Consider the following 22,364-nt stretch of genomic DNA (forward strand, 5'->3'; position numbering starts at 1 on the left):
TTGAAACTGTCACTTGGGTGCAGTTGTGTGCATTTGCATTTTCTCCATATGTTCTACAAGTTTATGATGCAAATGAAGATGTGTGTGTGAACACTTAGGTGTTACACAACAGGCTGCGGTTTTTATGGATGATTCTACATACTAGAGGGGACAAAAATGAGGAGTAAATGAAATTTGTTTCCTTTGAAGCAACAGACATTTGTGTTTGCTGGACCACCTCATATAAATTGTCTAATCAAGGAAGAAGCATAGGCTCAGTTGGGGAAAACGGTGTGGAAATATATCTGAATCAGTACAATCGGCTCCTGCAGTATTTGTGTTTGTGTGGAATGATGAAATGGAATACATACCTTATTACAACCCTTTGTTTGGTGGAAATAGTATCAATACTTGACAGACTTTTTGCTTCATATTTTTATACAGTGCTGTAAAAAAGTATTAAATACCCTTACAGATTTCCTTCATCATTGGACAAAGACAGTCATAAAAATTAGTCTTTAATTTGTGATTGAATTTGTTAATTAAAATATAGCAATTCAACCCACCATCCTAATGTAAAAACATAACCATCCCCTTGTTGTGACACCCTTAGTATTCTTTACAGAATTGTTTAGTGTCAGCTACACCGGAGGGTTTTTCAGCATCAATGGCCTTTTTAAGATTTCATGGTTTTATCAATTACAGGAAGTGATCTAGAATGTTCAGTGAGACCAACAACTGGATGGTCCAATAGTTGCTTTATTATTTTAGTCATTTTTTTCATCTCCAAAATATCTTTATAGCTATACTATGTTAGAATTTTGTTAGGAGGCATGTTTTTGGCCAATTTGTTTTCCAATTTTACCATTACCAACTGAGAACTGCAGAGCTTTAGATGCTTTTCTTTTTCTTTTATTTTTTGGAGGTTTTTATTTTTTTGTTGTTCTTGGATTTCCTTATAACCCCTACGTTTTTTTTTAGATCATTTAGCTTACTACTTACTGTTGGTAAAACAGAGCTTGACTTTCAAAATTACACAGTTATTCATTGGTAATTAAAATTGGATCAGAGTGGTTTGGATATTTTTTTCCAGTGATAAATGAAATACTTTGGTTATCTTTGTCTGATACTTTGCTGATCTGAAACATTTAAGTGTGACCACAAAGCAGAAATTAACAAACAAAAAAGAAGGTAGCAATTATTTCCCCCACAGCACTGTATTTATTTAGTTTTGTTTATGCCAGTGCGTTGCTGTCATATTTTTGATGCCTCTCAGTGTAACAGCTCAGGAGTGAATCTATTTTTGAGGCATCGGTACCGTGCTGTGTCATTTCTCTACTCTGCGTGTTAAGGTAATCTCTCTATTCCAGTGTACCACTGAGTACATTTGAAAGGTGTGCAGAGGTTACGATAGAGGTTTTAATGAGATAGAGGAAGATCTGTTGTTTTTGGTGTATATAGTATATTTTTATCCACTTTAGTGTGATAATGCTGTGAAACCTTTACACAGTAATCCGTTTACGTGTCGACTGGCTTCTTAATTCTGTGCAGAAACATTTTTACATTTAAAGTTATGTTGTCATACGTTTTGTCCAGACCCTTGTTCATTGTCCCAGATGTCTACTCATAACAATTAATGATGATGTTTATCTTTATTGGCACTGTGATGGTTATGTTTGTGTTTGATTCAAACGTCTAAGAGGTAGTTTTGGTTCTCTGCAGTTTTAACAACCTACTCTAATATCAAGGCAAATCATCACTTGGATGGGTTTAATCCAAACTACCAGTAAATGATTGAAAAAAGTAGTTAAGTTCCTGCTGAATAAATAAGATGATAAACTAGGATGGCTTGATTTTTGGAATAAACATCACAATTAGTTAAAACACTCAATATGGTAACAGTATCTACATTTTCTGGAGTTCACATTTTTGTTCATCTGCTGTTTAGCTGTGATTAAAACTAATTAACAATGTGACCAAAAATACATTTTGCGAACATGGAAAAAAAAATCAATACAAATCTCAACAGGGAAGAAATAATCATTTTAGGGTTAATATAGACCATTATAAAGACAGACAGCACTATTTAGAGTGAGAACTATACCAAATTATATGAGGGAACATTGAGACAGTTTAACACAAATGTAGACACCAACTAATTAAATGTAATTCTCCATTTAATTGGTTCATCACATGAAGAAAACAGGCTGACAACATTGAAGGTGTCAAGACGTCAAAGCAGGAAGTCAATTTGCGAAAAATGTATTTCTTCAGGATTACTGATACTTGGAAATACAACAATATGGAAAAACTGTCACTCGATGCAGCACAACAGATTGTAGGTCATATCTGAAGTAATAGTAATAGTATTTCTGATGTGCACCAAATGCTGCTGGTGTGTTTTGCCCTTTTTCTACCATCTTTACAAGAGCAATGAGCCCTCAGATGAGGTGAAAGTGAGTCATTCAGAATTAATGTGACTAAATAATTTTAACAATAATAATTTAGCAAAAATTACATTGTGATTTTAATCATTGGGTTAGGGTTAGGGTTCGGTTGGATAACAATATAAATTAATATATTTGCACAGCTCTATAATAAACATTGCATGATATGTATTGAAGCCCTTTACATGTTTTTAACATTTAGCTCAGAAAGCATCACTGTGTAGTCGAGCCTCGGTCAGATTACACCATAGAACATCTCTTTAGTCTTAGAAGAGCAAGACATTAACAAAACATTATGTTAAAATGTGCATTTTTAAGTCAAAATTTAGTGCATTAAAATGTTTGAGCACTTTGCTTTATTAGCTTGTAGTACTGAAAAATTACCCATGCCATCTTTGCTAGCACTGCTGGTCTGTTCACCAATTTTGTTTGGGGTCATGTGTCTGATGAACTTTAACTTGTGTTTCGTGATAGATCATTTAGAAGTGTGAGGAGCGGAATCTTCTACTAGGTTTGCTTACCATCTTCCTTAGACTTCTCCTGCTTTGTCAGCATCAGTTACTTAAATGTTCCAACTGCTGAGCAGCTGCTCCTGAGAGGAGTTGAGAGGTTTTAAAAAGCTCTGGCTTGTCCTAATAATGACTTTGGCCAACCCAAAACCCAAACAAACTGGAAGCTGTAGTAAATAAGAAGCAAGTGTTTTTGGAGCCTGAATCTGTGCACTTAGGATGATGTTTGTCAAGCATTAAATGACTTAGTTGTGCTTGTGCTAGAACCAGCCAATAGGGGGCTCTTTTTTTTGTTTTGCCTTCTTTCAACTTCAGTGTCTCTGTTGCTTCTGAGAATGAAACCTGAAACAAATCGGGATGTAAATTCCAGCAATAAATAGTGAAAGAAGTAAAAAAGGGGAAAAGTATCACTAGTAAGTATAAATGTGCAATAGCTGGTGATGGGTGTTCTTCACTGCTTCCTATAATGGTGGAACTGGGGCTAGATGCACCCCGGAAAAATACAGATTATGTAAGCAGGTGCATGAACAAAAACTGACTAAAACAGACATGGGGGTTAAGGTATGTAGGTGGTCAGGTTGCAGTGCCAACTAGCGAACTGTTTGTGTGTTTTTAAAGATTTGTACTGGACTTAAAGAGTCAGCGTATGCTGGATATTTTGTAGGAGCGTGGGAGTGGGAGCACCTCCAAGAGGCCCTGGAAGAGAAGCTGAAGAGTTCGCTAGCTGTGGCTACACTTATGGAACGCATACGATCCCTAATTGGCAGAGAAAGGGTGAGAAACTCCTCTTTGTCACATAAATAACAGCAAACACATGTTGTAGGCATCTTTATCTATATGCTCCCTGTCATGGGTTAATAGCCTCTTCTGGAATGTACAACAACATTTTTTGTGTTTTGTGAGCAACACTGCCTTATTAGCAAGATCTCGATTCGAATCAGTGCAGCAATAATGTGGCAATAATTATTGTATTTACATAATTAGGGGCTCTAATCACCTCACACATTCTGCAGGAATTAGCACTGAAGACACACGGCATGCCTTTCAAAGAGCAAAAGAACAACAAAACTCTGAAAGAACTTCAGACTGGTGCTTTTGGGCTGTAGCAACACATCGGAACCATCTTATTTAAAAAGCATGAGGTGGCTCCAAATGAAAAAATAAAACATTTAGTGAGGGATCAGCAGATATGACATGGCTGTGGTCTGACAAGTCCTTTTGGCTACTGAGCCAACAGGATAGAAGTGGGTCTTGTACCTGAGGCAGTGTTGGGACGAGCTGACACACAAAGATGGAAAGGCCACTTTAACGTGATGAGACACCATAATTCCCATCACCATGTGATGTGTTCCACTGCAAACACCCCCGGGATGTCGGACCCTTTCAAACTAGTGAAATTTTACTTCCGACGATCTCTCCATGGATGTAGAGAAAATCAAAGGCTTAGGCTCTGTTGCTGTCTTGAGTGAAAAACGTTCTCGTCTCTCTGCAGCAGAGCAGCGTGAGAATGTTTGTGCTTCAGTGGACTGATAAAGGCCATGCAATGGTAATGGGATATTTTTGTGGGCTAAAACAGCGTGTGCACAATGCAAATACATGATAAACACAATAATACTTTATATTTAACATGTTTTGTCCATTGTATCTTGCATGCAATAAAAAACTTCAAATAAACATGGATGTTTGGAAAGTAGGTGGTCTGGACTTCCGTCTGGTTCTCACTCTGTTCTCAGTAGCAGTCAATTCCAGTCTTGTAGCTCTTGGCACTGCAGTTCAAGTATGTTTTGGTCGCGCTAGGCAAGACCAGCAGAGGGGCCATCTGTATTCTACGGAGGAGGTGCGATAGATGCTCAGAATGACAATTTTGCTGGTAACAAGAACCTGACATGCAGCAGAAGAATGCTAAATTCCTGATGTCTAATTCGTTCGGCATTATGCTTCCTCTCCCCTCACTCTGTGTGTGTGTGTGTGTGCGTGTGCGTAGGGTCCCAGGGATACACCGAGTGCGCGGGCAGCCCAGCTGGGTCCTCAGACTCTCGTCAACCTGTTCAATTCTCCCCTTTACTCTGATGTCATCTTTATGGTGCAAGGTAGGATCCAGCTGATCTGTCTCTCACACACACACACACACACACACACACACACACACACACACACACACACACACACACACACACACACACACACACACACACACACACACACACACACACACACACACACACACACACACACACACACACACACACACACACACACACACACACACACACACACACACACACACACACACACACACACACACACAGAGAGAGAGTCACCTGAAATGGTTTTCCATCAGTTTTGAAGGACTACCTCTTGAAGCTCATCAAGAGAATGCAAAGAGTGTGCAAAGCAGTAATTAGAGCAAAGGGTGGCCTTTTTGAAGAACATAGAATATAAAACATGCTTTCAGTTATTTCACCTTTTTTGGTTAAGTACATAACTCCCAATGTAAATGGTCATGAAAATAAATAAATCACATTGAATGAGAAGGTGTGTCCAAACGTTTGGCCTGTACTGTAGATATAGATGGATAGATATCAGCAAATATCGGTTATTGGCCATAACAGCAATAATCAGTATTGGCTCCAGATTTCATATCACTACATCCCTAGTCTCAGGACATGTAACTATATTATGATCTCAGGTCGTCCATCTGAGGATAAAATCGGATCAAAATGTTCTACTGATGTTCTGTTTCTGTTTAATCTCCACAAAAAGTTCCTCCTCTCTATTTAACTGAAAAATACAGACAAAACACCCCAAAGCCTCTTCTAATCAATATTATCTCATAAAAAATGCATTGAGCTCTTCTCGACTTCTTCTCCGAGCTGAAAATTAAACTTTGAGGTGAAAATGCACGTCTCTTTTACAAACAAGGGTTTCCTCTGGTTTTGCATACCGGCCTGCCGTTTGGTGCCCTTACTGACAGGAGGTTACATTTTATTCTCAGAGAAACGGTCCATCTGGCTCAAGGCTCACAATATTAGACTTTTAAATAAAATGACTTAATATTTGTAACTAGGGATGGAATATATTGGCATCAATATCGGTATTGGCCGATGTTTGTCATTTTTTTAACATATCGGTATCGGTCCGATGAAAAAAAACCGGGTCGATGTTATCAACCGATATTTTTTCCATCTTGTCACCATTCGTTTGCCTGTTTCAGAGGGTGGGGGGGTGATGAGTAATTGTTTAGTCACATCCCAGTGATTGTGAAGTGTAAATGTGTGTGTCGTGTGTACATAATAATGTAAATTCAGCTTTAATAATTTTTATTCTATACAAAAACAGCTAATTTTAGAAGCATTAATGTCAGTATATCGATATCGGCAAATATTGGTTATCGGCCAAAACAGTGATCTTAATATCGGATATCGGCCCAGATATTTCATATCGGTGCATCACTATTTGTAACCATTAATTAAATGTGTTTCTTCACTACAAACATGGATACTTTTGTTCTTTTGAAAAAAATTTTTTAGGATGTAAAAACTTGGGTGTTACTTTTCTCTGTGTGTGATTTAGGGAGTGTATTGCCCGCTCACCGGGCGGTGCTGGTTGCTCGCTGTGATGTCATGGCAGCCATGTTCAGTGGGAAATATGCAGAGGCTCGGAGCAGAGTGGTTCCCATCCACGGAGTCTCTTCTGACACTTTTCTGTCTTTTCTGGAGTACCTCTACACTGACTCCTGCTGTCCTGGTGAGTTTACTACACACAGCCCACGTTCCTAATTTAGGTCGTTTGATATTGTTCAAGCCATTTATTGTGTCCTGAAACCTAAGTTTGACTTAGTCTTAATTATAAAGACAAATGGCCAAAAATAAAGGGAATAATTATTGGAAAAGTGGATTAATTTGTAACTGGGATTAAAGTAGCTTTGAATGCTGTGGAAATGAGCCCCATGAAGACATCAGAAAACACAAGTGCGTCAGTGTTTTCATCTGAGCTTTGATCATAAAACTAAGCCCTAAACAAAGACCCAGATGACAACATCCATCTGTGTGAACGCACCACGCTGCCAGAGTCACTCCCAAGAGGCACACAGTGAACAGCACTGAGCTTGAAATTAAATTAATTTTGTGGGAAGAAAAATCAACCCGTGGCATTGCTGCTTCCGCTGCCTTTGATGGTGCCAAGTCAGTGCCGCATGTTTTGTTGTTTTCCTCTGTCACAGCAAGTAGTGGTGAGTTCTCTGGTCATAGTGATGAGCTATGGTGCTATACGTGCAAAAGGTTAAAGTGCATCAGCAGAGATTACCTAATGTAAAACACGTGTTTACAAAGTTCATGCTGGCCTGATTCAGTTTGAGCTGCAGGTCAGTGGCTTAAGGTTAGCTAAACAACTAGCATAAAGTATCATTTCTTCTATAGTGGGGACTGACAGACTTTGGCAATCGTATCTGAAACAGGGGACATGCCCATGACTGTGTTTTAGCAATATTCAGCTTCTTAAAATCAGTATTATCAAAGAATTGTTGATTTTAGAACAGGCAAAGCACCATTTTTGTATTCAGATACTGTAGGTGGAGATAGCCGCCAGTCACCATCTATTAAAATATATAAAAGCTTCTAAACAGATAAAACATCAGAAATATGAAGTCACATTAACCAGCTCCCAGTAGCTGATAATCACAATAATTTATAGCACAAACATTTATTTCTATAAAACAACAAAAAGCCAAAGAAAGGATCCTAAAAATCTAGCTGGAGTGTAGCTAGAGAACAGCTTCCTGTACTCAAAACCACTGGACACTAAAGCGTGAAGCAGCTTCAGAGGCTGGTATGTTATGTTATGTAAGACCCCAGCACTCAAGGGCAACACAAGGTAACTCCACAAGCATCAGTGACAAAAGGGTGTGAAGTCGAAGTAAAAGGGCCATCAGCGATCTCACCCAGATAATGTGTTCCCAACATATGCAAGGAGACGTTCTTAATGCTCGCTTGAGTAATTAATTGTGCAGTCAGTTAGATCAAAGCTGCAGTGTTGCTGCTGCTCAGCTGACAGTGCAGCAGCTAGTCTTTAGCTCACACACACACACACACACACACACACACACACACACACACACACACACACACACACACACACACACACACACACACACACACTTTTTGCGTGAGAGATGCTGAAGGTGGAGTTCTGCATAAAAACCAATCAGACTGCTTCAGGTCTACTTAAATGTGATAATTTAACAGAATCTGAACTCTGTTTACCATTGAACAAATAAATGATTTAAGAGATTAAAGGCGTCTGTAAGTCTACAATGGGAGGAATTAATGCATATGCCACTAAAGTGTAATGCATTCTTGGCTTGTTCATAGGCAGAGTGAGCAGGATCTTCATTTGAACTAAACTCATCTTCTTGAGAACAAATGAGTCAGCATAAATGATTGGAACTTGGAAATGATTCCAACCCTCTTTCAGTTCTTTTTAAAACACAGAAAATGTTTATTTACCTGCAATGTTTCGTTTGCGGCTGCAAACATCAGGCTGACTCCAATGGTGGCGTCACTTCCTTTGTTTATCCGCAGGCAGCAGAGGACGTTGTCGCCCTCTGCTGCCCGCTCTCCCCTCTTCGATGATGCAGTCCCATGTGCGATCCAACGAGTAAACTCCATCGTCTCTGTTCATGGTCTCACATCCACGTCTCCTTATCTCTTTAGCTTCTTTTATCCATCTTTTGTATTTCTGTTGTTCGGTGTTTATGATCCTTGTGTTGTCCCAGTCCATTATATGGTTTTCTCTTGTGCAGTGATCTGTTACGGCTAACTTCTTTATTGTACTTTCTGCTTCTTGTTTTGCTGCTCTTGTGTGTCTTTGACTTGTTTCTTTCTCACACTCCTTTCTATGTTCTATTGTTGGTGTGTTGAATTGGCGTCCGGTTTCTCCTATGTATGTTTTATTGCAGAGTTTGCATGGTATTTCGTAAACAACTCCACATTTATGTCCAGCTGGTGTCTTGTCTTTTGGGTGTACTAGTCTGTTTCTAACGGTTGTGTATGGTTTTGTTGGTGTGTTTTTGTTTTATTTTTTCATTGTTGCTCTTATTTTTTCTGTTATGCCTTTAATGTATGGTAAGGTTATCACTAGTTTTGGTTCTTGTCTTTCTGGGTTTCTGGTTCTTTGCTTTGGTTGTTCTTTTCTTTCTGTTGTTTTTAGTTCTTTTGCCAGTTCTATACAATTTTTGTGGTGTTGATCTGTGTTACCTAATAACGGGCTGATGATTTTGCTGATTTCTTTTGCCATGTTGTATGTTGGTGTACCTATACTGTACTATTGGTCTAAATTGGGTGTTTTGTTTGTGTATTTTTGGTGTTCCATAGATTCTTGGTATTATGTTTGCTGTAGGAATCCAGTGTTTGTACATTTTTCCTGTTATTTTGCCATTTCCTTGTAGTGGCTTCAGTAATTTTTTCATATTTTTCTTAATGTTTTCTGTTGGGTCTTTTTTAAGTATTTTGTATGTATTTTTGTCCTCTAGCATCTGTTTCATCTGTTGCTTATATTTTTCTTTGTCCATTACTACTGTGGTTCTTCCTTTGTCTGCTGGTAGAATAATTATCTGTTCATTTTTGGATAACGCTGTCATGGCTGATTGTTCTTCATTTGTAATATTGCTGTGTTGAATTTGGCTGTTTTTTAATATCCCAACAACGTTTTTTCTAAGTTCTGCTTTCTTTCCCTCATCTGTGATCTGTTGACATGCTAGTAGTTCTGTTGCTACGATAAATTCATCATATGGTATTTTCTTTGGTGTTACTGCAAAGTTTAAACCTTTTTTAATATGCTTTCTTCTGCTTCTGTTAGTTCATATTGTGAAATGTTACATACCCATGAGCATTATGTGGTGTTATCTTGTATTTCTTCCCTCTTTTTCTTGTTAATGATTTTGTTTAACTTATTTGAGTCTTTTACTTTTATGAACTTTTTCCTGTTGTTCCATCATGTGTCTTGTAATTAGTTCCTCCGTTTGTTCATCAAGTTTGTAATTTCTTTTTAAGTCCAGGTGTCTTCTTTCCAGTTCGTTTTCCACTTGCTTCTGTTTGGTTGTGACATTTCTTATCCTTTCTTTGAGTAGTGCTCTCTGTGCTCTTTCCATTATGTTCTGTGCTGTCTTGGTCCGGATCGGTGTTTTCAGCTGTAGGCTTGTTGGTGTAATGTTTTCGTCCCGGCATCTTAAATTGAAGTGAAGGTGGTTCCAAAGACGTGCGCGTTTTTGATGCAATCATCCCAAACGGCGGAAGTCCTTCGTTCCTTGTTGTCCGTATTTTTCTTTAAACATCTTTGGTGTGTTCTTGCTGTGTTGAGTTTCAAATTCCATCTTTCAGTTCTTTTTAAAACACAGAAAAGGTTTATTTACCTGCAACGTTTCGCAGGTAAATAAACCTTTTCTGTGTTTTAAAAAGAACTGAAAGATGGAATTTGAAACAACACAGCAAGAACACACCAAAGCTGATACCAACCCCATTGTTTTTCAGTAACCATGTTCTAATATCTGTTTTGCAGTCTTCTGACTCCAAAACAAGTGTGTATCATTTATCATTTTTAGGACACATTAATAACTTAAACCAAGCATCTTTCCTTTCTGTTGTCAAAAAGTAAAGCCACAAATCCCAGGTTTAAAAAAGGTATTTAACTTCTATTTATCGGTTTGGTCAACATGACATGAAAATTCTCTTTTTCCAAGAGAGACGTGACCTACAACCTACAAAAGCACATCTGATAAAAACCACCTACGGGTGCAGTCGGTTCACTTTGGAAGTCTCAAAGTCCTGCCTGCTCACTTGCACAATGATGGTGCTTTTTAAGCATCAAATAACTAATTATAGATCCATTTCCAAGAAAAAAGGTAAGAACTGTGTAGGTGTTGACACCTGACACATTTGAGGTCTTATTGGGGTAATGGTTGGACAGTTTTTGAAGCCTCAACTTTTACGTTCCAGATGTTTTGGTACCATTTCAATTTGAGATCATTTTAGTGAACATGGCTACCAACATCAACAAGTGGCTTAGTTGAAAGATTGCAGGTTTAAATCTTAGCTGCAGCCTTTATGTAGCATTCAAAGTTCATACATATGTAAAATTGCAGCTCAGTATCTGTAAAGACAACAGAGTTAAAAGCCAAGTTTGTGTCTGCTAACACCGATTAGATGTGGCAGCCATCTTTAACCAGGCCGACTCCAGTTGGATGAGCTGTAGATGAACACTAATAATTACTTTTCCAATATAATCCACCCAGTTCTCCAAGGCAGAAATAGTATGCCTTTGGTAACAAAATAAATGTGCATCATGTTATTGAACAGAATGTGTATAAAGGGTTTCACTGTGTGTGTGTGTGTGTCCAGCCAGTGTGCTGCAGGCCATGGCTGTACTGGTTTGTGCAGAGATGTATCAGGTGAAACGACTACAGCACCTGTGCGAGGTGTGTGTGTGTGCTTACCTTCAGAGCATGCCCAGTAGAGAGCTGGCATCAACAGGAATCAGCGTGGTCAGACTGCTCCGCAGGGCAAAGGTCAGTGCTACGTGTGTGTGGAGAGAAGCCAGCTTGTATGCTAATTGATTCAATGATAATATTCAGTCATCTTTTCCTTCCGTTTCCCTTCATTCTCAGTGCCATAACGCAGAGCAGTTGTACATCTGGCTCCTCCACTTCATCGCCAACAACTACCTGATCTTTAGTCATAAACCCGACTTCCTGGAGCTCTCAGGTCAGTGAGATCAAGTGAATATTTAGAATTATAGTGAAGCTTACAATAACACACTGTTTTCATGCTCAGAAAAGAAACCAGGCACAACATTCACATTTCTCAACAAAGCAGAAGTAAAATAAATGAAATGTAACCACAGAGATAAAGTTAGCTGTGAATTAAAGAGTTGCTGCTTCTAATGAAAGTTCACATTCAAACTTGATCCTCCAGGTAGCACTCACCTGTTTTTATGCTATCATCTAATAAAACCTTTATTTTAAAGTTTATGCCCCTCAAGGGTCTTTACAAGTATCTCTACGCATTTGCTTATGAAGAGAGATGAACAGCAACACTGTAGCAGAAGCATTTTATTGTCATGCATATAAAGACTCATTTATGGCAGGTTCTGGTTCTGGTGGGCACAAGCTTGTTGATGCGTCTTAATGTAAAAATGTTCGTTGATGTTTCAGTGACTGTGGTTGTCCTCAGGGCAGCAAGCTAAGCGTTTAATACTTGTGTGGATCTGAAAGCATGCATCAGGCATGGACAAACTTTCTCATCAGCAAAGCATCACAGGGTTGTCTGCAGTTGGTGATGGCTAGGAATGTCTATGTCTGTGTGTTCAGAGGAGGAGCGTGAGCAGGTGGAGAGGCTACGCTGGCCGTCCAGAGGATACCTGCAGGAGCTCAGCGAGTATCAGCAGCGGCGGCGCAATCTACGAAAGTCTCGCTGCTTAGTCATGTGACCACATCTGGAGGCCTAAACTCTGTGGAAGAGGGTGGGGCACAAAAGGGAATACAAGAGGAGAGAGAGAGGATAGTTGTCAAAATGTGAGCAGAAAGCTCAGACGAACCACACCTCCACCTCTAGAGGAATGACTCTTTGCATCAGGACAACTTCATCTTGGGCAATACAAACTAGGATTTTAAAATGACCATCTGGCCACAAGGCAGAGGCTCTGTGATAGATTATATTTCTACAAGATGCTAAATAATAATCAAATGTGCTAAATTATTCCATAAGGATTAAAAATACCAGATATTCAAACCAGCATTATGTGTAAATTGTTTCTACCCCCACCCTGACAACGGTGGTCTAAGCTGCACACACACCGGCTGCAGCAATAATTAAACCCACAGTAGCATCCATGTGTTGTTGGACGTAATGATTTGAAACATCTCTGGAGTCTGGACTTCTCAGATCAGATCTACAGCCCAGCACTGGCTGCTAAAGCAGTCGTTACTCATTTTCATCTGTAAAATATCAGAAACCCGATCAGCTTCTGAGCAGGACCAATTTAATTACAGCTCTCTTAGTAGATCTTTCACATTTATGATGCATCACAAGTAATTGTTTTGCAGCCAAATTGATTTATCTTGACAGAATAAATTTATTATATTTTGATTATAATTAGATTCAAATACCATTTTTCAGAGAAAAAAACGACATCTATTTTATATAAAAAATAAAGTGCAAACAAATTCGGATAGAAAATCAAGACCGTTCTGTGAATACACATCTGTCCATACCAATGTTTAGCTTATTAGATATCAGAAAACCTGAGTAAATACAGAAACAGTTTTAAAATTGAGTTTTTATTTATTTAGCAGATAAATTGATCCCAACCAACTAAACCTACACTTTTATAAACACCCTTGGTTGGTCAGAACTGGTAATGGTGATGAGTTTAGAGAGCATCCTGGACACTTCACTGGGGAGGTGTTGGAGGCATGTCCCGTCAGTGGGAGGCGTCCTGGTCGACTCAGGACGCGCTGGAGGGATCATATCTGTAGGCTCGCCTGGGAATGCTTTGGGATGCCACAAGAGGAGCTGGTGGAGAAGCCTGTTAGGGATTCATAGTTTATGGTTGAGTGTACACACCCTTTTGCTATTGAGGAATACCGACCTCTGACCTTAACCAAGTGAAGAAGTTGATTTATACAGCACTTTTCACAGACAAGTCAAAGTGCTTCAGACAAAAAAAAAACATACAATGAACACAATTACAATAAAACATTAAAGACTAAAGCTTGAAAACAACAGAATTACAATTATCAATGATCAATAAGACTGGTGGTGCTGGTTTAGGTGTTTTTCTGCATTAATGAATTTAGAATGGAACACCGTGTTTATTTCGCCTACTCCATGTTGTCAGACAGGTTTTGAGGAATTGATTACATTAGTAGTAGGCAATAATCTGAGTGAAACTGGACTCAGATTTCTTAATGTGGTTAATTCAAAATGTAGATTATTTTTTCCATTTAGGTCTATGCTTGTTTTTAATACACAAAATGATGATAAAAGTTGTATTTACTCAGGTTCTGTTGATACTGTCATTCGTTTACTAATCTGAAATCTTTGTGACAGAAAAGCAAAAACAATGAATCTGTGTGTGGGCACATAGGTTTTCACATCACTGAAACACTTCCTTTTTGAACTTGAGCTTCATACTTTGTCCTTTGGAGGGTTGTAGTGAGTCCTTATTTGGACCAACACAGTGAAAGCCTTTGATAGTGAAAATGATGTAGACTCCATATCACAACATAATTACAGTACAAACCTCGCTGCCTCTGGGTTAATAAGACAGTATTTCTTTTACCCATTGTTTTTGGTAGATTATTTTAAATAAAAATGAAATTATGATTTATGGTGCTGCAAATATTTTTGTAAACTATACAATATGTGTACTTGAAAAACATGGCCGCACCTTTTTACAGTCCAGCGTTTCTCTGCCATTTACTCAGTTTGAACTTAGTCATATTGTTGGGCTTTTTGAAGCCAATTATTTGTTTCACAAATTATTAATGTACAGTAACCATCAGTACCAGATGGTGTCCAGTTCTAGGAGTATCTATGCAGAAATGTAGCAGAAATCAGTGCATTTCTCTTCAGTAAATCACTGAGATTTTGACCATATGGATGTTTGGTATGCATTTGTATAAAATAAAATACTAAATCCTCAGAAATATAAATTTATTATTGAAAGGCAGGTGGAACTCTGGACTGTAAAACAAAAGTGCACCAGCTGTACAGTCTGTACATAACGTAGCAGTGGACTTTAAATAAAGACCTTTTAGAATCAACGTGCTGCTGATGAACTATTCTGTTTTACTTCATTTGTTTCGTAATGCAAATATATTCACTACACCTCCATAGATATTGGGACATCGACACAATGCTAACATTTTTGGCTCTATACACCACCACAATGGATATCAAATGAAATGAACAAGATGTGCTTTAACTGCAGACTGTCCGCTTTTATTTGAGGTGTTTACATCCAAATCAGGTGAACGGTGTAGGAATTACAACAGTTTGCATATGTGCCTCCCACTTAAGGGACCAAAAGTAATGGGACAATTGGCTTCTCAACAGTTCCATGGCCAGGTGTGTGTTATTCCCTCATTATCCCAATTACAATGAGCAGATAAAAGGTCCAGAGTTCATTTCAAGTGTGCCATTTGCATTTGGAATCTGTTGCTGTCAACAGTCCAGATGAGATCCAAAGAGCTGTCACTATCAGTGAAGCAAGCCATTATTGGGCTGAAAAATCACTGGTGCGTCCGCTGACACCTGAGACCTCGGCGAGGTCTGGAGTGGTCGCTTCCATCAGCGCTGGTCCTCCAGCACACAAAGAACCTGCCACCAGACTTGGCGAGCCTAGCTCACCGATCAGACTTCCACTAAGGATTCTCTGCAAAATCATCTGTGATGGTCCTAATGAGAAACCTCACATTCTGGTGACCCTGGAGGGGACGCTTGTCTGTGAGGGCATCATGGACTCCGGTTCCAATTTCACCATCATGTCCAGCTCTCTCTGGGAGCAGGTCCGCATGGCTGCAGCTGCATGTAAAGGGTTAATTTACATCTAATTAATGGACCATAAGACCTGAGATTCCATACTAAATATGGAATCAACCTTGTGAACCTTTGGGTTATTTTAACCAGAAGATTGGAACTTTTTATTGCAGGGATTATGCAACACTTGTATTAACTGAGAGACGAGAAGAGTCGCCTTTAAAATGTTTAAGATGATTTATTTCTAAAACAGTTTTAAACAAGACTAAGTGATGAATGGATCTGGTGTGAACGAGACATGAGATGAATGGTGTGTGTGAGTGATGTTGTAATCAGAACTCTCGTATCCAGAGAAGCAAGTCTGAATGATGTTGTGATGTTTTGCTTTAGCTATGATCGGAGTTATGATCGGAGTTTCATAAACACATGAGACGCCAGATTTGTCGCTCTACACATACCCTTCAGATGACACTACCGTACAGATCCAGACTGCCAGGTCCTCGAACCCCCCTTTCGGTACTGGAGCCGATGAAACAGCGTCAGCAGTACGACAGACTAGTCTTTGGATTGTCTCCAGGTAAAAAGCGACAGTTGTTTCACGGCGTCAGGTGGACCCCCCTTGGGTCAGTGAGTTCAGCTTTTATTCTGAAAGGAACCGTTGCTTGGTTGGAAAAAATGCAACAGAATTTATCCAGCTTGTTGGTTCTTTGCTTAAAATGGAAGTCCGGGTGGCCGGTCCGATACTTCTCTTAGCATGCGGTAAACTGCAGAGAACTCCTAGCCTGGCAAGCCAGACTAAATAAATGTATTATTTAGTCTGGCCACGCTCCATTGACGGCTCTCGGTTGTGGGGCGGGTTCTACCGTTGTCTTTCAAATGATCTCCGCATGCTATTGGACAATGAATGTGACATACTCTTGTTTCACTCTGTTGCATCATCCCACCCACCAGGCATATAGAGTGCCCTGATTGGCCCACAAAGCGGATAAAGCTCTGTGATTTGTTCACTAAGCAGATAGGGCACTATGATTGGCCTACCATTATGGACCAATCACAGCTCTTTATGTGTTTGAAACCTCTCTAGAGAGCTGTGATTGGCTAGCCAGAGTCCTGGTAGGAGCTGCTGAGGTTCCAATGGAGCATGCCTAGACCATTCTTTGCAAAGCAAGAATTTGGTCTAGTTCACTAGGCTAGAGAACTCCAGTAACTCTTGAGAACTCAGAGAACCGTTGAGAAATGAACTTAAGATGGCGTAGGACTGGTTTTATTAATCTGGATGTTTTGATTTGTGGTCGAATCAAAGTTGGCAGATATATAAACACCACAGAGACTATGCCACGCTTCAAAAAGGAAGGTTCTGATTGGACGCTTAAAAGCAAATGTGTCATGCGTTTACATTACGTGTAGTCAGCATGTCTAGTGCAGCTAGATTAAAGTCATATTACTTATTAAAGCATACTAATCATAACATTGTCATTTCACAGATTGGTCAACATTATATTATTGACTAACACTTTGTTTGATTAACTTTATTAAAAATAGAGTTCTTTGATTTATTAAAAGGAGAGAGTCCTTTATCTTCATTCTTCTCTTGAGCTGGAAAGAAAGCAGTTTAGAAGCAAATGCATGACCTTGAGGCAGTCTCATGCAGATTAATTCTGTGTCAGAGGCATCTGTGGAGAGAGGGTAAATAACTTCGGTGGAAAAGCTCCTTCATCACGTTACATAGGACTCACGCCCTGCGCTGTGAACATCCATCCTTTCTCTTCAGGTAAAATGACTTTGCCGAACGTGGTGTTCCTCAACTTCACAGTGGGAGACATGTCCGTGAGCCATCCAGTGTTTGTAGCTAACGTTGATGCTTTTCCTTTCCTTTTAGGTGGGGACCTGCTCCAACGCTTTAAGGCCGTCATTTCACTTGGTGATTGGACACTCCGAACTCGGCTGACTCAACCGACGCCCAGAGTTTATTTGTGACGCTTGGTTCCATCCAGTCCACCTGTGTTACCTGGAAGCGATCCTGGACCGACCTGGTCATACTAGGAGTTAGTCTACGGACTTCTGTACTCGGGGTCTCCAACCCCCCTGACATTTCGGATCCGCAAGGGCGCCTCCATTTGGGTACGTAGAGCACAGTGAGATAGCGCCTGTATGCAGTTTGATAACAGCTTGTAGTTTACTTGCAAACCAATTTTCCTCCATCCAGGATTCAGCTTTCTCATGATACCGACTCTGAAATACTATATTCACACCTAGTTCCAGACACCCATCTCAGTCGCATCCACTCACAGTAAATAATAGTTTAAACCATTTATCAAATCTTAAATTGTTTGTAAAATAAATTATTTGTTTGCAAACCTGACTGGTTCTTGAATCCTACACAAAGTGGTGACGGTCCCTGAATAAACAGTCTTAGAATCTTCTGCCTAATCATCTTAAAGACCATATAATTAATAGGTTATCACAGCTATGGGTCACAAGCAATGTCAATAAAAATAAATAGCTTTTAAGCAATTTATTTAATCCAATTTACCCTATATTGTTTCATTACACCATCAATAGGCTGAAAAAACAAAAGAAACCTATCAGAGAGATAGCAAAAACATTAGGCGTAGCCAAAACAACAGTTTGGAACATTCTCAAAAAGAAGGAACGCACCGGTGAGCTCAGAGACACCAAAAGACCCGGAAGACCACGGAAAACAACTGGTGGATGACGGGAGAATCCTTTCCCTGGTGAAGAAAACACCCTTCACAACAGTTGGCCAGATCAAGAACACTCTCCAGGAGGTAGGTGTGTCTGTGTCAAAGTCAACAATCAAGAGAAGACTCCACCAGTGTGAATACAGAGGGTTCACCACAAGATGTAAACCGCTGGTGAGCCCCAAAAACAGGAAGGCAAGATTAGAGTTTGCCAAACATCTAAAAAAGCCTTCACAGTTCTGGAACAACATCCTATGGACAGATGAGACCAAGATCAACTTGTACTAGAGGGATGGGAAGAGAAGAGTATGGAGACGGAAAGGAACTGCTCATGATCCCGAGCATACCACCTCATCAGTGAAGCATGGTGCTGGAAGTGTCATGGCGTGGGCATGTATGGCTGCCAGTGGAACTGGTTCTCTTGTATTTATTGATGATGTGACTGCTGACAAAAGCAGCACGATTAATTCTGAAGTGTTTCAGGCAATATTATCTGCTCATATTCAGCCAAATGCCTCAGAACTCATTGGACGGCGCTTCACAGTGCAGATGGACAATGACCCAAAGCATACTGCAAAAGCAACCAAAGAGTTTTTGAAGGGTAAGAGGTGGACTGTTTTGCAATGGCCAAGTCAATCAACTGACCTGAATCCGATTGAGCATGCATTTCACTTGCTGAAGACAAAACTGAAGGGAAAATGCCCCAGGAACCAGCAGGAACTGAAGACTGTTGCAGTAGAGGCCGGGCAGAGCATCACCAGGGATGAAACCCAATGTCTGGTGATGTCCATGTGTTCCAGACTTCAGGCTGTAATTGACTGCAAAGGATTTGCAACCAAGTATTGAAATGTTTAAATTTCACTTATTCTGTCCCATTACTTTTGGTCCCTTAACAAGTGGGAGGCACATATGCAAACTGTTGTAATTCCTACACCGTTCACCTGATTTGGATGTAAATACCCTCAAATAAAAGATGACAGTCTGCAGTTAAAGCGCATCTTCGTTTCATTTGATATCTATTGTGGTGGTGTATAGAGCCAAAAATGTTAACATTGTGTCGATGTCCCAATATTTATGGACCTGACTGTATGTGTAGTGAATATATTTTCATCACGAAACAAATGAAGTAAAACAGAATAGTTCATCAGCAGCACAGGTCAGATTAGCACGGCCATGTGCAATGTGAAAAACAGATGCAGCTCCTGAGCGGTTGGGTAAGACGACAGCAATAAATGAGTCTGCAGAAGCTTTAAAGGACCAAAATAATGTGGCTAGTCAGGAAAGTCTGTGCTGATCAGTGATCACCCACAGATGTGATTAAGGCGCCACCCAGTGGCCAGGTGTGGGGTTGTTCCAGGGGCCATTTTTGACACTTCATGAGCTGCTCTATTTTTCTGATTTGGTCATTCGTCCAGAGTTAAGTCTTAATAGCATGGTTAACTAGTTGCTGCAGAGATGTTTATATATTTTGCTCTTGTTCAAAAGCTGTTTACGATAAAGTTTGTTTTAATATTTCTAAAGTGCTATTTTTTATATGTAAACTTGCTTAGTTTGCTTTGTTACATCAGTTTTTTCTCCAAATAAAAGGGGTGTGATGTCAAAGAAAAGTAACCCCAGCTCTATCTCAGCACCACCTGCTAGCTGGGCTGGAGGAAAGAACTGCAGGAGACCAATCATTAACCATAACCAACATTAATTTCACTTTCACTCCATTTGGTAGAAAAACCCTAGATCCTGTTACACTTTTACAGTCTGACAAAACTGTGCAAAATGATCAAAGAGACTACTTCAGTAAGCGCGGTATTTCTGTACCTGGAGGCGTGGGGACGATCACTGCAGGGCTCCGATGGACTTTAACATCCCCTCCAGTTTACCGCTCTTATGCAGCGCTTCCACATCGGAGCCACCTCCAATGCAATTCTCACCGATGAACACACGTGGGACCTGCATTCGACATAGACAACATAAAAATAATTTAAACGTGATGTAAATATGCAGCATTTCCTTCTGAACCTCGGGCTCGCAAATGACTGAAAATGTTAAGATTTTCCTAAAATCTGATTCTTAATTCTGCTTGAGGTGTTCATGAAACAAGAGCACTGTTGTCTATTCTTTGATCTTCTGGAATAGACAGAAGTATGGATTCTAAAGAAATGTTTAGCCAAGGGCGTGGCATGTTAATACCATTTTGCTATTTATGGAACAGGGTAGGATCTGTGTAACACAAGCCTAAAGGCTTTACATTTTCTATCACAAGTCACTTGTTTCTCCTGACTCAATTCCCATTCTTTCCACCCTAGATCTTTAAACATGACTCAGCAGTAATGTCTGTAAGAAAAAAGGACTTTCAACATATCAGTAAAATGCTGAGGTTTGGTCAGGATTACTTCCTGAAAAAGCACTTCAGGGACCTTATTTCTCTTAAATCACCACAGAAAAGCTGTTTCATGCTTTAATAAGGCCATCTTTCCACTGACTGATATAACTGGAGCCAGTATTCCCAGATGTGGGAAGTAAAGATAACTTGAACTTTTATTCATAAATTAGAGGGTTTTTTGTATGATAATTTATTTTCTCCAAAATGCCAGAGCAAATTGATCCAAGCCAGGAGAGTTTAGTCCTGGTCATTGATGACCTTTATCCAGCATGTTTAAAATGTTTTTTTCTGATTTTTCAAGTTTCCAAACTCTATAGAAAAGGGGGAGGGGGGGGGGGGGTCTGAAAAGATCCCCCCCCCCCTCCCACACACACACACTTCTAAAGTGAAAATTACGTCCATCTATTTTTATTCTTGGCAATCTATTCATTTTTAAGCCCACAGCAGATAAATATTAGAATAAAAACAAAAAAAGCATAATTTCCCATCAATCCGTGTTTTCTGAAAGAAAAAGCCAAACTTACAGCACATTAAACACAATGGTTTAATAAAAAGATGCTTTTGAAAAACATAATAATGAATTTAACTAACTGACAAACGAAGCAGGTCCAAGTTTCATAATAACCGTGACTCAGACATTTACCGTTCGGGCTCCAGTGAGTTCCAGGAGATAGTCCTGGATAGCGTTCATCTCGCTGTGTTCACTGATGTTAATACACTTCAAATGTCCCGGTTTGAAGTTATAGTTGGACAAAACGTCCTCGGCCATGACGCAGTAAGGACACGTAGGTTTAAGGAACACCACCACTTTGTCGCCTTTGATCTCCGCCTTCACAAACTGCTGCGCCATCTTGGCTCCTTCACTGAAGAAGTACGAAAATTCTGGGCGTAAGAGACCAAAAGCTACTGGAGGAGAACAATGTAGTTTTAACATTTATGTAAATCAGGGTGACGTAAGGACACGCCCACTGTCTTAAAGACGCAGTACAGTCTCGCCACCTGTTAAAGCAGGGGTGTCAAACTCAAACTCACACGGGCCGAAATGAAACTGGGACGGAGTCGAGGGCCATTTTTTTTGAAAAAGTGACGGCAAATTTGCACATTTTCTTTATCAACATATATGCAATTTTGAACCTTTAAATTTGGAAACAAACATATTTCTGCATTAACACTGAATGTGGAATAACCAAATTACACACGAGCAAGTCAGTTTTAAATAAGGCATCAGTGGTATTCATTACTTGTGGTATAATCAGCATTTTTAAAATCTATTCAAGATTTATGTTTTCTTGTTTATTCATTTTTCTTATTTTTTATTCTCTTTTTTTTCTCCTGTAATAAGTGTCATCACTGCTGTGACATCTAGCTTTCCCCACTGAGGAACAATAAAGGGATTTTCTATTCATCTATCTGCAGGTGCAGGCTTTCCACCTCCTGTTTACTTTAGGTTAAATCTTTGCTCACGGGCCAACAACAAAATAAAAATATCATTTTATCTTAAATGAAAATGCAACATCTCCCCTGTAAACTTTCATGTTTTGGAACAGAAAAAGAGCATAAAACCAACATATTTAAAGCTCAGTTTGCTCCACTGGTTTACTGTGATGCTCACCTGTTCCAGCCAGATACCTGCATCATGGGGTTGATCTGAGCTGAGGAGGAGACTCCTGTTGTTTTGTTCATCTTCATCATAATAATGACATTAGATGACAACAGGTGCTCACATAGTTTTGTGCTGATGAACATGTCTGAGCAGCTTGACCACATTGTTGTGTGTCGGGGAGGAAACACCACAGAGCCATGCTGGTTTAAGCGTG

At 39.6% G+C, this 22,364-nt stretch overlaps 2 protein-coding genes across 4 annotated transcripts in view; one reads left to right on the forward strand and one right to left on the reverse strand.

Annotated features, from left to right (window-relative positions):
• Window positions 1-19,987, forward strand: part of rhobtb3 (Rho related BTB domain containing 3) — a 33,342-nt gene extending 13,355 nt beyond the window's left edge. Inside the window, exons 8-13 of one of the 2 annotated variants that reach the window (XM_070549345.1) lie at window positions 3,600-3,709; window positions 4,920-5,025; window positions 6,509-6,682; window positions 11,329-11,495; window positions 11,595-11,691; window positions 12,297-16,411. In XM_070549345.1, coding sequence (XP_070405446.1) covers window positions 3,600-3,709; window positions 4,920-5,025; window positions 6,509-6,682; window positions 11,329-11,495; window positions 11,595-11,691; window positions 12,297-12,415 — 773 coding nt within the window. In that variant the 3' untranslated portion in view covers window positions 12,416-16,411. Of the gene's footprint in view, window positions 1-3,599; window positions 3,710-4,919; window positions 5,026-6,508; window positions 6,683-11,328; window positions 11,496-11,594; window positions 11,692-12,296; window positions 16,412-17,347 lie in introns of those variants that run through there. The other variant, XM_070549346.1, reaches the window with a different exon arrangement.
• glrx (glutaredoxin (thioltransferase)) lies at window positions 12,024-22,184 on the reverse strand. Of its 2 annotated transcripts, none has more exons than XM_015959370.3 (3): window positions 21,191-22,184; window positions 19,983-20,114; window positions 12,024-12,436 (listed from the first exon to the last, which is right to left on the reverse strand). In XM_015959370.3, exons 1-2 carry the CDS (start codon window positions 21,479-21,481, stop codon window positions 20,001-20,003), a joined length of 405 nt encoding a protein of 134 aa, XP_015814856.3. In that variant the 5' UTR covers window positions 21,482-22,184; the 3' UTR covers window positions 12,024-12,436; window positions 19,983-20,000. The 2 variants fall into 2 exon arrangements, with proteins under 2 accessions (XP_015814856.3, XP_015814857.3); XM_015959371.3 differs by lacking the exon at window positions 12,024-12,436 and adding an exon at window positions 13,250-13,513.
• Window positions 22,185-22,364: the final 180 nt, after the last annotated feature.

The sequence above is a fragment of the Nothobranchius furzeri genome, chromosome 3 (genome assembly GCF_043380555.1).
Source record: "Nothobranchius furzeri strain GRZ-AD chromosome 3, NfurGRZ-RIMD1, whole genome shotgun sequence".
NCBI classification, from domain to species: domain Eukaryota; kingdom Metazoa; phylum Chordata; class Actinopteri; order Cyprinodontiformes; family Nothobranchiidae; genus Nothobranchius; species Nothobranchius furzeri.